The sequence below is a fragment of the Pungitius pungitius genome, chromosome 20 (assembly GCF_949316345.1).
Source record: "Pungitius pungitius chromosome 20, fPunPun2.1, whole genome shotgun sequence".
Taxonomy (NCBI): Eukaryota; Metazoa; Chordata; class Actinopteri; order Perciformes; family Gasterosteidae; genus Pungitius; species Pungitius pungitius.
This window is the reverse complement of record NC_084919.1, coordinates 9,635,102-9,653,419: the sequence shown is the minus strand read 5'-3', so window position 1 is coordinate 9,653,419 and position 18,318 is coordinate 9,635,102. Positions and strand designations below refer to the sequence as shown.

Genomic DNA, 18,318 nt, shown 5'->3' with positions numbered 1-18,318 from the left:
CATCCCACAACTACAGGTAAAGTTGAACGAGAAGGCTGACTAAACTAAGACCAATGTTTAAAGTGGACAGTTTGGGGAAAAAAAATAAATGCCTTGGATTTCAGTCCAAATTAAGTTTGTCTAAACTGTCTCATTGTATTTCCCGTGTATGTTTAGGAAAGTCAGATTTCTTATATGTCAGAAATTAACCTGGCGTGCACAACTGGTAATAATGGCCAGCACTAAGAAAATCATCCCAAGTTGTAATAAACAGGAATTATCTTTTTAATATGTGTCATGGTGCAACATGCGGTAAGAATTAGCAAAGCCTGTGTGTGTATGCGTGTGTGTCCGTGTCATGGTGTGTCCTGTTTTAGTGTTTCTGTCTCCAGCACTATTAGAGCAAAGAGCCCCATGAACACCAGCGGGGCTCCGACACTAATCCGGCCCAGATGTGAACTCCACCGCTGCACCAGAACTCAAAACACACACACACACACACGACACGCACACACACACACACACGACACGCACAAATGCCCTCATTACAAACAAGAACGGTCACCCTTGGGTTCCAAACACTCAAATTCCAACTAGATCTGTTTCCCACTGTTTAGCCGGCCAACGCGATTATGCGTAATGCTATTATCGCTGTAATCTGTTTCAATGAGATCATAGCTCACCTTCAGCAAAGCTAAGTGAGGGTTTGATAGGTCATTAAACCGCGTACGTGGACGGACGAGACAACGCCTTTGCGTGCCAAAATAAGTCCTGTGGGCGTGACCAGGGTAGAGCCTTCGGGGCTTTGAGAAGGCTGTGTTGTGGAAACACAGGGTCAAAGGGACAGCACACACACACACACACACACACACACACAGATGCCAACACACACACTCCAGAGCAAAGGTACATCTAGTAGACCATTGGATTACATTTGGACACACAGAAATGCAAAGCGGGAAAGTCAGTGACAAAGGTGTATGTGTCTTTTAGTGTCAGTGTGTCCCATAAAAGTTCAAGAGACAGGCGCGAGTACGCTGCTGGAGGTTTGCACACGTTACATAAAGCGAAGGACATTTCCTTGGCTTTAAGTTGTGTCATTAACCGTGACACCATGCCTGAAATCAACACCTCTATCGCCAGAGGCAGATTTGTGGCTCCACATGTATGAACTAGTTCTCTTTCCATTGAAGGTGTACACAACGCTCTTTCTCATTGAATTGAATTGAAATGAGAAAATGTGTCCACAGTTTGGTCTGGTACTGCATGTAAGGCAGTGGGCCCTGAAACCTTTTGTAAAAGTATACTTACTTTGGGGGATATTTAATAAGAATCAATACACTATCAAGGACCAGCTTGTGCTGAACTCACGCCGGTCCTAAAAGTATGCACCAAGGGCAGAGTGGCATTAATGGAGGCCAATGACCTCACCAACCCCTCACCCAAGCTACGCACATAAAACACCACTTTGTCCTCTCTCATTTCCTCCCTCTGTCCTCTGACCTCCCCATCTCCCGCTTCTCCTTTTACACTAATTAAATAAATCATCTCTCCCTCCGTACAAAGTTTTCACTTTTGCTTCATCCAGTGCAGTTACAGAGTGGAAATATGTTTGAACTTTTTACGAGTTTCGATTTGATTTAGCGAGTGGTCCAGAATCCACAAGTAAGGGAATCAAACTGGTTGTTTTGTTGAGCTCCTGGATGGCTATTTATTCTGGTTGAGGAAGCAATCAACCAACCAATCAGAGCTTTCTAGGCTGGAGGAGGTATAGAGATGCCCTCTACCCCAAATAGCCAGGCACCAATAGTGGCAAAAAGCAAGGCATTCTGTGTCCACATAGAAAACAAACATTTTAATCTGAAAAACCTCCCAAAACCAATGCTCCCACTACTGCTATGGAAATAGCTCTGTGGGTTTGAGGTGTAGACGGCTGGCTCATTTCCCAAAGGTATTTCTCGTCACCCGCACCGCCCCGTCCCGCGGGAATAGCAAGATTCCTCTTCCCGATAATTGTGAATGATTCGTCCCTTTCTGCCTCCACTCCTCTGGGCTGCTCGTATCGTCCAGAGATGTAATTAATCATTGAGACACACGGCTATACTTAATACAGAGGGTGCCCTCTTGTTCTCTCTCTCTCTCTTCCCCCTGTAGTATTTATCTCACTCTATCTCCCTCAATGCCGCTCACACACACACACACACACACACACACACACACATACACACAGTGCGAAGGTCTCATTAATCACTTGTGTCCATTAAAAAGCTCTGTAATGCACACCGTTGGGATCATTTGATGGTTGGCCTCCCCCACGTCTTGTTTACCCTTGTCTCTATATGCTCATGCACGTTGTGTACTATCTGTCATTGCCACGCCCCCACGCCGGGATGAATATGATAACCGTCGCTAGCAGACTTGCTCTTTGGTCCCCGGCTATTTTTAGACGTCAGATGTTGAAATAGTTGAAGTTCTTTAAAAGGGCAGGCTGCAAGCCACATGCGGCATCCTCATGAAGAGGCAAAGGATCGGTCAAACTCAAGCAACGTTAATGTCACACAGCAAGTCCACCTGCGGTTTATAACCAAAAGTCTATTTATTGAGTGGCACATGGTTTCCTTTCAGTACTGTACTCTAGAGGCTGTTTTTGTTTTCATAACAGATCGAAAGTGACGAGAAAAATACATCTAAGGCATTTTGCCTCATAAATGTGCAGAACGCCCCTCTAGATTAAAGATAATTGTTTTTCTTTTTCATGGTCATTTCATTGTGGGCCCCATTGCATATATATATATATATATATATATATATATATATATATATATATATAGTGTACTTGTATAGGAGCAATGTGGGAAAGAATTGTGACCAGGAAAAAAAACACAAAATCCCATTTCTATACTGCCAGTGATGCCAGCGAGTCCTCTCCTCCTCCCCAGCACTTGTGTTTGGTAAAACAATTAAAAAAAGGGAATACACAAACATGAAAGCATTGTTGTTGTGTTTGGACACGTTGGAAGTTACTTCCCTCACTGCGGCTCAGCTCTTGCAAGCTTGTGTCTCCTTCTGTTTCTCCGTCTGAATACGTCGTCTTTGTCTCTGCTGAAAAGTGTCTGTTGTCGTGTGTGTGTGTGTGTGTGTGTGTGTGTGTGTGTGTGTGTGTGTGTGTGTGTGTGTGTTCTTGGCAGGCACAGTCGTTCCACAGCTTAAGGACGCCGTGTCCTGGAACTCTGGTTGATAAAATCCAGCGGGGATGTCCTGTATTGTTCCAAAGTAAACTGTGCACGTCCCGTGCTGAGGCGTAACGAACAGTGTGCATGTGAACAACCGCTGACACTTTTCTTTCGGCCGGTAGTTAATTTTCTTGCTCCTTCTTCTTGCTTTTGTGTCCTTGATTTTCCTTCCAGTGGGTCTGTGTGCTTAACTTTCCACCGTGACCGTGAACCAATGCTCCATCGGAGCAGAGGGGGACTGCCCGGCGCGGACGCCGGTCACGTTGCCATGGTTACTCGGGTAACGTGACCAGCCGTGCCTTTTCACCGGGCCTGCACCGATTGGCTGTTTTAGGGGGGCTGGGTTGGCTGGCTACCCCACCTCAGGCCAACTGATTGGAGGATACTTAAGGGTAAACATTGAGTTCTTGTAGCATGTGGCCTTACACAACACCAGACACGCCGCATGCAGGACGGAGAAGAGAGGGAGGGAGACAGATGGGAGGGATGGAGAAAAAAAAAGTAGAGGTTGACATTGCAGTAATAAGTTCTCGGTGACCAGTTTTTTTTTGTTTGTTTTTGAACAAGGTCACGACTCTTGGTAAGCAGTGTGCATATTTGTCTGTGTGCGTTTCCCTTGATCCTAAGCGCAACTTCACACCATAGCAGTGGATTTATCAGTCTCAACAAGGCATCTTAGATTGGATATATCCTTTTCATAACAGAAAATGGAGATGCATTTCCTGAATTGATTTGATTTGTGTGCGTGCGTGCGTGTGTGGTGTGGGGGGGGGGGGGGGAGGGGGGGGTCTGCTATCCAATGAAGACCTTAATCTATTCACAAAAAAAAGCCTGAGCGGAGGGGCAATGAGAGTAGAGCAGAATGAGAGGAAAAGGATTGCTTCTAGCGAGCTCCAGATCGCCAGCCAGTGCGCACACACGCACACACACACACACACACACGCACACGCACACACGTGCATGAATTAAACTTAAGCACATATGATAGAAGAGAATGGAATGTTCTGTCTGCAGTCCCGAGCTCAGGGTTTCTGGAACCTGGACCTGTATGTGTGTGTTTCCGTGCTTTTGTGTGCATTTGTGTGTTAGTGTTGGGTCACAGTATAAATAACCATCCTCTGTCGGCCTCATTCGCCCAGACCAGCCGGTGCAGTTGATTTATAAACCGCCTCATACGTGTCAAAGAAGTCTACAGCTCTTCCTCACACCACCTCGTTACCCTTCCACCGCTCTGCTCCGCGGCGTACGCCTCGTGGCCGCCGGGGGAACGTGCAACACACATCCGTAGCCAGAGAAAAGTACATTGGAAACTGCTCTTTTGGACATTTCCAAGTCATGGTGTGTCTGCTTCAAATGCTTCCCCTCACAAATTAATCATCACTTTTTTTTACATTCTTTAAAGAAAGAGAAAAACGTTTTCAGCATTCATAATCATTTTTTTTTTCACTTAAATGGTAACTAATGTTGCACAAGGTGTCAACGTGACCCAGCAGCAGGTCTCTGTTGACATTAGAATCAGATTAGAGCTGGTTTACATAATGGCTGAAAGTGTGGTTACGTCTGGCCCTGCCTCACACTAAACACAGTCAGTGGATGGTTAAATACACCAAGTGTGAGGCTCAGGTCCCACAGTGGGTCCAATCACAGCAGTAGAAGCAGGGTCAAGGGGGGCGGGGCTAACATGTTTGAGGCGAGGGATGCAACTTCAAAGTATTTTGACCTTTGACACATTGCTGTCTCCTGGCTCTGTGAAACTGTAACCTCTGACCCAGCGCTTTCCTGGAGCACAACACTAGAGCTGTAATGGTGTGTGTGTGTGTGTGTGTGTGCGTGTGTTTGTGTGTGTTGTGTGTTTTTCTCTGCATTTGTCTCTGGGTTGGTCTGACCAGTACAAATATTCTCTCGGGCACACACAGAGAACAGGAACCAGGCAAAGGGAGATTGACCCACACCGTACATGTACATGCTGTAGGTGGGTGATGAAATACACTTGCAACACTGTGCAGACCCTCCCTTCTCTGTGCTGCCTGGCTACGCAAGCCAATTTCACTCCACCAATCAGCACTGACGGAGCGAGGACAGCTACAACCAATTAGGAAGCATCCTGAAAATCATCTCCTCCAATCAGAGGAACCTGCTCTAGTAACCTCAGGGGTCTGAGGTATTCATCCCTATTCATTTTAAACATGCATACGGGGTATATATCGTTCCCTCACATCACTTTAGAATCTTGTTAAGACTCTCTTACAAAAAAGTCAACGCACACACAAACACATTTTCTTCCTTTAGATTGACCCAATGAGTGTCATGAGTGTTATGAGTTCCCGCCAACGCACCTTCAAATATGAAAATAATGAGGGAAAGGAGGGAGAGATTCCTAGCGTGGTTGCTGACAGTGATTAGTTGTTCCCACATGTTGCTGACGGACAAAAAGGCCTCTGTGCTCCTGAGCTTAGGCTGCAGCTGGGGCGCGCACACACACACACACACACACACACACACACACACACACATAGAGCTGGGGACTGTCTCTAGAAGTTTAGCTTTGACTGGCTTTCTCTCAGTGTGTTTGCTTCAAAAATGTTACGCTGGTGAAGCTGCACAACCTGATCAGTTGACTCTTTACACTGCTTTTCCAGACCCAACAAAGAATTCATTTGACATTTTGGGAAACTCGTGTGTTTGCTTTCATGCCGGGAACTCAATGAGAAAATCACTTTAATTTGTGTACACTCAATACGTAGCTACAGCTGCAGCGAGTTACCTTTTGCACAAAATCCGGAAAGAAAACATTTTTTCCAACTGTATAAATGTAACAAAATCCACCTCTAATTGACATGTTATTTCTTGATTATTTTATTTGGTAGAAAAAACATTTGATGGCCAAGCTCAGTTAGGCCTTGTATTCTGTTCTGTTGCTGTGAGCCTGCCATGCAACTAGTAGTTCACTGACATACAGTGAGACAGGGCAGGTAAATGCTCAACTGGGCGAGAGTGAGGACGAAACAGGAAGATTAAGTGACTAATTAGGTCATAAAGGGAAAAAAAGGTGTTACTGAGCTCCTGTTGCAGCATGGAAGGAGTAATGATTGAGAGTCGCGGTGCTTCGGGAGTATTCCAGTGGAGCAGTAAGCACTAAGCATCCCTCTCGCACTGAGACGTGACGAGAACAAACACAAACCCATAGAGAGCATATATTCTGCCAAATAACCAAACATAAGACAACTTCAATTACCTCCAGCACTTCTCCAGATAATATTGTTTTTTATCTCAGCTATTACATTACGTTACATGTCATTTAGCCGATGCTTTTATCCAAAGCGACTCACAATAAGTTCATTTCAGCCATAGGGATACAAACTCAGAAGAGCAAGAAACAAGAAAGTGCAATTTCATCAAATAAACATGTTATAGACAAGAGCCATTATAAGTACAATTTACCGTATTTTCGCGACTATAAGGCGCACTTAAAATCCTTTTTTTCCTAAAAAAACGGCACGTGCGCCTTGTAATCCGGAGCGCCGTTTATATGGCTCAATTGGTTGATCCATACTGGTTAACGAGGATCCATTGGAGGGAAAGTCTGGTGCCAGCAGCCGCGGTAATTCCAGCTCCAACAGCGTATTGTAACGGACTGTGTTTTCATGTTCTGGAGCGGCGTTGCACTTTACAGAGTTTTGGGATGGTCAGTGAAGGGCGCACAATGTGACGTCACTCATCTTAGTGCCACCTATGGGGACGCGGGAATTGTTGTCGTTTTGGAGAGCGATGGTGTGTTTTTGTTCGGCGTAGGCTACGGCCGACAGGAGCCTGTTTCTCGACAATAAAAGCAGAAGATAAGCACATTGTCCAGAGATTCATTAGCGAGAGTCGCTACAGTGCATTAAAGCTCGTAGTTGGATGTTGGGATCGCGCTGACGGTCCACCGTCTGTTCCAGCGCTGCCTCTCGGTGCAAGATGCACCAAAGCATTTGCCAAGAATGTTTTCATTAACCAATAACGAAAGAGATATTGTTAATATCCACATTAACGTTTGAACAACGTTACCATGGGAGTGAAGAGTTTTCAGAACGCTTAATAACGTTTGATTTAGCACAGCCCGATCTAGTGGATGCATAACGCAGCCCCAGTCAAACGTTTTACTGCAGTTACTTCTATGCGCCTTGTGATCCGGTGCGCTCTATATATGAAAATAGTTCTAAAATTGGCGATTTATTGAAGGTGCGCCTTGTAATTCAGTGCGCCGTATAGTCGCAAAAATACGGTAAGTGCTACGATTTGTTAGTGTTTTTAGTCGAGGTACAGTCTGAAGGTGTGTCTTTAGTTTGCGGCAGAAGATGTTACATCTACTTCAGTTACGAGACGAGACCAAATATTTTGTACACAGAGAGACTCTTCTACCTCTGAGACACGCACATTTTAGTAAAGTAAACTACAGTTAAGTATGGACGCTGCTTTCAATGTGTGGTAACAGGGGATCTACAAACATGACAGCACTGAGCAGCGGGACCCGTCTCAATGGGTCTGGTACATGTTGGGCGTGTCGGTAAGCGTGCCAGGCGGTGCAAAGTTAATTAATCAGTAATTAGGAATGTTGAGTTTCTTACCGTAACGCTAATTATGACCGCACACAGTTCAGTGAACTCCTAGAATGTGAATAATATGTTTGGCTTTGTCATTAGTCAGAACAGCCAGAAAGTAGACATTGTGGTCTGCAGGAGAGCCTGAATGTCTCCATGAAATGTGAAGCAAAGGAAAAGTCAAAACACGAAAGATCAACAGCCCGGGCCACTGAAATAATAAAGCTCAACTCACGAAACCACAAGTGTGTTTGTTCGCTTTGGCAACATCTTGTGCTTTATCCCAATTACATTTAGGTAAACACATTTTAGTTCATGGTGCTCAAGCCCTGTGAGAATTACATTTTATTAAATGTTCTTTTACAGAAATCATATCTTGGAAATGTCTGGATTTACAATCACACGGTTTGTGAGGATGAGTGTGTGTGTGTGTGTGTGTGTGTGTGAGGATCTAATATTACCATGTACTCGAGTCACTTATACCAGGGACAGTTTTCTTTCTGTCATCTGCAGCCATCGTCCTCTCCCCCCTCTGCCTCACCATCACTCACACATTTTCACTTGCTCTCGCATTTTGTTTTCTTCTATTCATCACTACCTTCGGTTGCAGATGTCCCGGTTCCTTCTTTGCCGCTCCATCAAACCGAGTTAGAAATATCCTCCCTGACATTTGAAAGATACGATCAGTGGCACGGAAAAGAGAAACATTAAACAAGTGGCTTTGTTGGGTGGAGGGAGTGGGTGGGTGTGGGGGGAGGGGGGGGGGTGCACGGATTAAGGTGGTGACGGATGAAGCACGGGAGAACGATTGATGAAGTGTCAGCAGCTTGCAGGTAAATGTTTACAGCAGCGTGAGAAGGAAACTCACATTCCATTCATTCCGCTCCCACTCATCCCTCCAAAAGTTCTCTTTTTCTTTAACAAAATATCTACTGCCTGTATTTACATCTCTCTCTCTGGCAGCTGGAAACAGTTTAGCCGGTGTGTGTGTGTGTGTGCTGCGTGCACGTCTGTGTGTAAAATGTCCCGTAATATAGCGACATCGCGTCAAGCCTCCAGAGATGCAGGCAGAGGATAAACACGGGTCCCCCTGGTGTCTCTTCTTCTACCTCATTGCACAGAATGCACACAAACAGTTGGGGAATGCACATTCACACATGCACAAACCATTCATGGTGACGTGCAAACTTTCATGGGTTTGCTAATGGTCCGAAAAAGCACGACGTCCCTCAAAACACTTTGCAAATGGACAACCCAGGCATGTCCAAATAACCATCAGAACGCCACGGATGCGCGCTGAAATATGAGCACTCACACAGGGTCGTAGGTTCAGTTGGGCCCCAGAGATCAGAGTTTTTACTCTGCCAACGCAGCGTTCACAACAGTAACTTAAGCTTCTCTTTCTCCTCTCTGATTGAACTGCCTTTGACCAGAAAAAACAGTCAGTAAACTATCAGCAGCGCGTTGCTCAGGAGAGACAGGGCCGCTTCATGCCAAACAACCTTGTGATTCCCACAAAACAGCTCAACCATTTTGGCCTTCGTCATTTGGAACCCAGAAATCTTTTCCATTTCAGGGAGTGAAAATATACAAGGGAGGAAAACAGAGGGAAAAATGCGTTGCGTGTTGTGGATGGCGGTTGGGTTGTTAATATGGGAGGATATAGCATCGCCCCACAGTACCTCGGGGCTCACAAGAGCAACGTGTTCGTGAAACAACAGAAACTGCAAATGAGGTATGAAGAGAGGAGGCTGAGATAAAAAAAAAAAAAACATTCTTAAAATTGACAAACGGTTCATAATTATGTCTAATGAATGTGTGTATTTGTGTCAATATTTTTGTATCATCATTCTGCTGTCACATAATTAATTAACGGAGGGTTGTCTGGATGATCATGTGCACGAGTCTAATTTAAAGATCAAGACTAAATGTGGTTAAATGTGGTTTTGAATCTTGAATAACTGCAAAGCCACAGCTTACATTGTACATCTGCCACTGAACCCACACTAATTGATTAGTAAAGAACAGTATTGACAGAGTTGCTTTCTATTGTGCAGATAGGAACCAATAAAGGCCCTCAACAATAAAACGTACTACTAAAATAATCTCAAATCCCTGTTGGTTCATTAATGAAGTCCAGCTCTTTTCACGTCGTATATTAGCACTGCAGTCATTTGTGAGACTGAAACGGTTATACAGGTTACATCCAAATAGAGGCAATTTCACATTCAAAATATTTTCCTATGGAAATAGGCCTTATAAAAATCCCTTCACCATAAGTCAACAAGAGACTACGGCCACGCTACTGGTGATGTTAACGTAAGCTTGCTCACAATGATAAGGCTAACATGCTGATGTTGAACTCACTTTGCATGCATCAAATACATTTACGATGTTAATAAACCAAGTATTGCATTAAGCTCAATCATCTGGGAACAACAAACAGTTTGTAGTGGTGGTGCGATCAACAGACATTGCCACCTCTTCGCCTCTCGCCTTCTTTAGCAAGGGATCTGCGTTGTGAGCCTCTGGGGCCTCACACAAGCAAGGAGCTCCGAGTTGATCAATGCAAACCAGACAAGACTTGCACGCAAACACACGTGATGCAACACAGAACGAGCTCCTTAAGCCACAGAAGGGCTCTTTGTGCGTGTCATTCATGATCGAGGAGACGCTTGATTATAGACCACCGTCTCCTTTATAAGCGCCACACAAAAGCGACAGGGGAGCAACGCGGACATCGGTGCCAAGTGCTGCAATTCGTTAACGTGTTCCTGTCTATTCAGGGGATGAACAATTCAAACTTGCATGTGTTTAATCACTAGAGCAACTGTTTACACTGCTGCAGAATCTACAGTGGTGGGTTGTTTATGGATTGGTGTTAATGAGAGTATTCTTTGAATATTGTGTCTTTAAAAGGAAAGAATAACAGAAACAAATCAATACTCAAGTCATTTTTTTTAAAGAGATTGCTTTTAAAGTCATTTCAAACACATCACTTGACGCAGTCTCTTCTCTTTCTCTCTTTCTGCGCTACAGAACTCCATCCGGCACAATCTCTCCCTCCACAGCCGCTTCATCCGGGTACAGAACGAGGGAACGGGGAAGAGCTCCTGGTGGATGATCAACCCGGAGGGGGGCAAGGGGGGCAAGGCTCCGCGCCGCCGCGCCGTCTCCATGGACAACAGCAACAAGTACACCAAGTCGGCCCGCGGCCGCGCCGCCAAGAAGAAGGCGGCTCTGCAGGCCGCTGCCGCCGGCGGCGACGGCGGGGGCGTCGGGGACAGTCCGTCGGGCCTCTCCAAGTGGCCTGGTAGCCCCACGTCGCGCAGCAGCGAGGAGCTGGACGCCTGGACCGACTTCCGCTCCCGCACCAATTCCAACGCCAGCACGGTGAGCGGTCGCCTGTCGCCCATTCTGGCCAACCCGGAGCTGGACGAGGTGCCCGACGAGGAGCCGCCTCTGTCGCCCATGCTGTACTCCAGCCCCGGCAGGGCGCTGTCTCCCGGCAACGCCGCGGCCGGCGCCAAGCCCGCGCCGGCCGAGCTCCCGCGCCTCGCCGACCTGGCAGGTACGATGAACCTGAACGACGGGCTCAAGGACGACCTGATGGACGAGTTGCTGGATGACATCGACCTGGTGCCAACCGTGACGGGGCCGGCGGCTCCAAGCGGTTCCTCCGTCTTCAACTTTGTGTCTAAACCCAACGGGCTGGGCTCGCCTTCCACCCACTCCTCTCCCTCCACCAACTCGTCTACTAACGGTGGAGGTAATGGCTTCACCAACTCCATCTTTGGCCCCCTCACAGCAGGCTCTTTGCTGCGTCCGGCCCCCATGCAGACCATCCAGGAGAACAAGCAGACGTCCTTCTCGGGCATCAGCCTCGCTCGCTTCGGCAATCAGACGCTACAAGACCTGCTCAACTCGGACAGCCACAGCCGAAGCGACGTCATGATGACCCAGTCCGACCCGCTGATGTCGCAGGCCAGCGCCGCCGCCGTCATTTCGCAGAACTCCCGCCGGGGCCCCCTGCTCCGTAATGATCCCGTCATGACCTTCGGCATAACTTGCGGACTTCAACGTAGCCAAGTGGAAATTCTCCAGAGTAACAACCACAACCACGGCTCCCTGAGGTCTCTAAACGGAGGCTTGAACCTAGTCAACGAGGCTAACGCTCTGGCTAATGCCAAGCAGCACTTCCTGCTTTCCCCGCTGGGAGGAAATGGTTCCTCTTCCATGCAGATCGACACTTCAATCTTCCTAAACGGGACAATTAGCGGCGGAGGGATGTGCCAGGACCGTTTCCCCACGGACCTGGACCTGGACATGTTCACATGTAGCAGCAGCAGCCTGGAGTGTGATATGGACTCCATCATCAGGGAGGAGCTGATGGAGCCAGACGGCCTGGACTTTAACTTTGACTCTCCGGTCAACATGAACGCAGTGGGCACCAAGCAGACCTCTCAGAGCGGGGTGCCCGGCTGAGAGGCTCGGGCCCGGGGGCGAGCAGAGCAGGTGTGTACGCCCGGGTGTCGTGTGTGTGTGTGCAAGGGGCGAAACTCGTGGCAGCCTTTTACTGGCGATGCACTTTTTTTTTCATTGAATTACGAAACTTAAACTAATCCCAAGTATCCCAAGAGATTCGATGCCTTTAAAAAAAAAAAAAATGACATATCTGTAAGTGCACCAACAAGCTTTCTGGAGGTGAAAATGGTATCTATATTATCTGTGTTGATTTCAATTACTGGTGGTGCAAACAGATACAGACCTTAAAAAAAGCTCTGAACTACTGTCATAAACCTTAATGAGAGTCAATGCTTACACTCATTGTGCTGTAAATCCACATGGAAACAGTTCTCTCTGCATAATTACATGACTCTGAGTCTTTTCCCCGAAACCACTTCAACTGTTTCCTTAAACCATAACCGACTTGCTAAACAACAAAGCTTCTCCCACAAAATGTGCGTACTGTTTATGGAAACTGCAACAGTTCATTTAAACACTCATGGTTTCACAGTAAAGTTCCTAAAAATGCATATATTGTGAGGGACATGAGGAAAGTTCCAGTGGTAGCTTTCAGCAGACTATTGCAGCGTGTGAGCAGACCCAACAAAAAAAAGCTGGATTGGTGACATTTGGTTAATAAACATGTGACTTTGCAACAGAAAAGATTTTTTTTCTTGCTTTCGGTTAGTACAGCATGGAAATGAAGTCGTAATAATATCATTCTTTATGTCTCCAGGTCGGAACTATGTAGTGCAAAAGAAGATCAGACACACAACATCCTCTTTGCCAAACCTGCCATCAGCACAACGTAAAAATACGAACCCTGTGTTTACAGAAGAAGATTTTCTCACGAGAGCTTTACCTCGGCTCCCACACTGACGAACCATGAACGATCCGAAACAAAAACTCCAGAGACACTGCACGTCATCCTCCGAAGCCTCCCGTGAAACCACAACAACAACAACAACAAGGAGAAGGCTATGTCAAACTCACAAATTATGCAATTCTCCTTTGACGCCCGGTCTGTTGACATCAAAGAGACACAGATTCATCAGAAGGGGTCTCAGGTGATATTCAAGGATTTAATATGAAGCAAAGTTTGAAGGAGTTGTTTCCTTTGAAAACAAAAAGTAAAAAAAAGACAAAAACAAAGTGTAGAGTGAAAAATCCAGAGGTGACGTGGTGTAAATCCGATCCAGGGGTTTCCTGGGAAAAAAACAATATCCCTCTGTTCTCTTTTGGTGTTTTAAATGTTCAGTGTTTGTTTTGGGGATTTTCTGTCTTATCATTTTTTTCCGCATCATACATGTCTTCGGTTGTGTTGATGAAATGGAAAGATGAACATGGAGTCTTGACTCATCTTTACTCGCTGAGTGGCCACGCAGACAGCACATGCAAACACACCAACAGACCGACTCTTTGCCCCAGTTTGCAAGTCGCCAGGACCCTTACAAGTCAAAACTGCTCAATCAATGCCATGCACTTCCAAATCTGTTGCTTCAATCAAATTAAGTTGCATACTGAGGGCTATAATCACCATTAGCTGAATATTTAAAATAGTATTTGCTATCATTTGTAAAAATAAATAAAAAAAAGAAAGGAAATATCTGTAAATCTGTAATCTAACTGTAAAAAAAAATGAAAAAAGACAAGAGAACGAGAATCTCTGTCATGGATATTTGTACAGTCCAGAGTGGTGTAAAGTTAAAAAAAAAAAAAAAGACAGGTAAAGATGTTGTCTGTCTTTTTGTCAGATTACTTGGGGTTGTTTATCACTGCATATGATGTAGCCAAAATGATTACCTGTGTCCTAGGGTTGTGAACATTTCCACACCATTACAGGTGCTATGTAAACAGTGTTGAGCCCGACCCACAGAGCAAGCCGTGCATTTCGTTTGTTCCTTTTCGTTTCTGTCTCTACCCTCGTTCTGCAGAAGCCCAAAGCTGCAGCCATTTGTAGCTCAACCTGCAGACGGTGGCGGGTGGGTGGCGGGTGGGGTTGGGTGGGAAGCGGGGACAGGGTTTCCGGCTCATTCCTCTAGAAGCCATTTGTTTCTTGAGTACAAGAATAATAAGCTATCTCTGTATATTGCCAAATTACTTGAAACAAACAGTAGGATATGCTGGCAGCCAAATCACGACACACACACACACACACACACACACAAGCACACACACACGTTTGTTGCACACACATAGAAGAAATAATACCAGGGATCTGTGTTACGCTCTGCGGGCGTGTGAGGCTTCTTATGCATATATAGAATCACTCAGGGGGGAAAGGGAGGCTTCCCATTTTAAGTAACATCAAGTCACATTCTAATGGTATTTTAACATTTTTCTTCATAGAAAACAGCAATGCTTTGTGCTCGTGAACTTGTAACCTGTGAACTCTGGCCGTCAAGATGAAGGAGGCAAAGAAAGACGTCCGGATTAAGACATCACGCGGCCCGTTATTTTTCGCTGTCATGGCTTTTATTTTTGTCCACCTTGTCGGACTTGTGACACGCATACACACACACACACACACACACACACACACACACACACACACACACACCCCTCTCGTGGACACGCCTGGTGCTCCTCCAGGTGATTTCCCCCTTTCTCCTGAGTACATGTTTATGTGCGTGTGTGTGTACGTGATTATCTGTGGAATTTAATTCTGTTGAATTAATCTCACAAGGATGTGTAATCCCTCACTACCCCTCATGGTGCAAACAGCACAGCCGACTGTATGCACGCATGTGTTTATGCATTATGAAAACGTGTGAAATGCATATATACTCGCTGTATGTCCTTATATACTCATGTAGTACTTGACCCCTTTGGATTTTATGATGCCTCTGAAGGTAAAGTTGAAGAAGTAATGAACAAAGTTACACGCCCCGTAGGAGGGAACACTGTTACCAGCGATTTACTTGTTGAACCAGATTTTCTTTTTTTTTTTTAAATGGTGGAAAGCACCGTTGTTGTAGCATCTGGGCACCCTGGTATCCCTTCTCTCTGTCTGGGGTAGCAACATGAAGCGTATGCCCCGCTGTGTATAATAGTGTACAGATGTGTGTATATCCCTTTGAGGCCGAGGAGTGTGTGTTGTGCACGCTTGACTGGAATGATCTACCGTGCTATCTGAGGCTTAGTGCATGACCTGGCCGTACCCCTAGATCCTTCCAATGGTGCCGTCCTGCGACAGAAATTGTAAATCACAGAGGAACCCTGTGTCTTTTGCACTTAAGCACACACAGACACACTTTCTATTTTCTTTTTTTTTTAATCAGGGCTAACAGAGCTGCGTCCTCCCGCATTAAAGGGTTTATTGTTACCAGTGTGTGGACATCAAGGCAGACACAGGGAAAGCCTCCTTAACGGACGTTCCTCGGCTTCACACTTGTTTTATTCCACGTGGAGTACAGCAGGTCAACGTCCCGGTGCTCGCAGAGTGTCTGGTCGTGATTTTTGATGTGGTAGAAGCCTCATCTGACAACGAGCTGGAGGTTCCTTCACCCTGCAAAGCATTTATAACACGTCTTGGCATGGGAAAACCCCCCCGAGCCGTCACTTGGACCGCTAGGCATTTGGATTTATCCGCAGTGACAGGACTAAATACGAGGAGCACTTAACTACTCCTGTGAACAGGACTGACAACGTAAAACCCTGTATTCCGTTCTATTGAAAGAGGGGTTATTGATCACTGATAAAAACAAATCTCAATCGCGGGAAGGTGTTCCAGACATTTTGTATGTTTCGGCTCTTTCGGGGAGATAGTTTACACTTCGTCATAGTGGAGCAGGCCTTCCACACAACCACTCAGTGCTACTGCTTCATTGATGCACAGATTATCTCCTATCGTGCTCGACACACACACACACACACACACACACACAGAGACACACACACCTGCAGCACGTCACGTGCTAATTTAAAGCGAAGAACAGCAAAAAAAAAGTAGAAGAAACATACCACTAGTTACCTTAATCACCTTCGATGTTCCCTTTTCATTAACTTCTCTTGGAACTTTTCATAATTCTCTAGAGGCCCAGGCCAGCTCCCCTCCTTACGTCCTCTGAACTTTTTCCTTTATTAATCTTGCTTCTTCTCAACTTGATGTTAGTTGGTATTTTTCCTGTGTATTCCATTTTTAATTGTAATCTAGTTTGTATAAGAAATGGTGCGCATGTAAATAAAGCTTGGTGAGGCTCCACACCCATTCCATGTGCTTGTGAAATGATTTTTTTGCGTTATTTAGATATGGAGGTATTAGAGCCACGTCATTTTTACGAGTGCGAGACAGATGTTCAGCCCCGTAAAGAACGCGTTACAGCTCTCGCCTGCCTTACATGTGACGTCAATTCCCTAGTTATCTTGCCTAGTGTCTTCCAGAAGTGTGTGAGCACGTGAGCGTGAGCAAATGTAGCCTCACCCTCCCCCCAGGAGATAAATCTCCTTGTCTGGAGGGATCCAAACATCAAAACAACTCTGTGTTCCTCTCAAGTTCCTGGAAGTCCTCTTGCACAACGTTTGTTTTGTGTGAGGCTGCATTAAACCACAGCAGACGTACAGCAACCCTCCTGACACCCGACACCAGGCCGGGGGCCTTTTCTCCGGTTGTTGCGAAACATTAGAGACAAAAGGGAGAGGGGGAACAGCCATAGATGGGGGTCACTCGGATGTCTAAGATTGTAACTCAGACCCGGACGAGGCCGCTCCTCTTACCTCCCGCCTGCTGAGCAGAGCCAAGAGGTCACTTTCCCTTCTGCCACAGGTCAGGCCTGTTATCATGAAGACATTGGGCCAGATGATCCTGTAATAATCAAAACCAATAGTACATTTATCTGGTTATAATTGTTATCTGTCAGATAATGGTTTGAATATTTTCTACGTGGAAGAGGCATTTCTCAGTGACACTCACCACGAACAAATAAAACAATGGCTGACGCCTACACAAACAGTAGATCAGAGCCCGTCATCCCTCTACTAAGTAAAACGTTACACAAATACTGTCCACACACTTAGATGGGTGTGTTTTGGGAAATTTTATTTTTGTGTCCCATCTTCATTTATTTCTTAACCAGTAACATGTATCACATCAGATCACACTCACAGATGTTCCCCGTTATCCTGACAGCAACATTCGTCCAGATGGACAAATTAGTTCCAGAGACGAGGCGTTTTTGTTATCATAGGTACAGAATGGCCTCGTTCGAGCAGAGGCCAACAGAACTCAAGCATCAAAGTCTAGCACGTACCGTATGCAAAATTGGGTTGATGTAATTCCTTCTTTTAGATATTCCGTGTTGCATTGTTTGTGAATGACATCACCTGATAGGAAATAAACATGGACCCAAAGGGTTGCCTAGCAACTCTGGTGCGCTGAAACAGTCCTCTGATTCACTTTGTCAGTGCAAAAAGAAAAGCCTGAATGATTTGTGTGACGTCGTATGCAGTATGTTACATTCCTAACCACATTGTTTGTCATTGTTTCCAAACCCACGACATGTATCAGGTATTTTAGGTCAACCGCTTCATTTTTCTCCCAAATACACAAAAGAGCCTCAAACAAACAAAATGTCATCTCTGTTTACTTGGTATCTTCAAGCACTCTTTTTATGTAAAGATCATTTAGAAATGAAAATGTCTCCCCCAAACAGACGTTTGCACAAGCTCCGAGTCGACTGCAGACTCCAAAATCAACAAACATGCCTCATGACTGAAGGAACTACAACCAAACCCGCACTTCAATAGCCGTGACTTGTCTGGTCTGGCTGCAGTCACGTTAGTCCATGTGGGTTCACTGAGGTCACTGGTCGGCTGGAAACTCTTCTGAACTCTTCCATTTTAGAGCAACTACATCCAGATTCAAAATACAGTGAGTTTGAGCCAACGGCCGGGTAAATCATATGCATTATTTTTAACTTTAAGTTGACATAAAACTAAATGCTGCTTTCCAATTGTCACTTTACATTTGATACGGTCATTTTGTTTTACAGTCGGTGAAATAAGCCCCCTGCATTCGGCTT

At 45.6% G+C, this 18,318-nt stretch overlaps 1 protein-coding gene across 2 annotated transcripts in view; it reads left to right on the top strand.

Annotated features, from left to right (window-relative positions):
- Positions 1-16,508, top strand: part of foxo3b (forkhead box O3b) — a 37,415-nt gene extending 20,907 nt beyond the window's left edge. For both annotated transcript variants that reach the window (XM_037448657.2, XM_037448658.2), the window contains exons 3-4: positions 10,832-12,307; positions 13,035-16,508. In XM_037448657.2, coding sequence (XP_037304554.2) covers positions 10,832-12,277 — 1,446 coding nt within the window. In that variant the 3' untranslated portion in view covers positions 12,278-12,307; positions 13,035-16,508. The remainder of the gene's footprint in view (positions 1-10,831; positions 12,308-13,034) is intronic.
- The last annotated feature ends 1,810 nt before the right edge of the window (positions 16,509-18,318 follow it).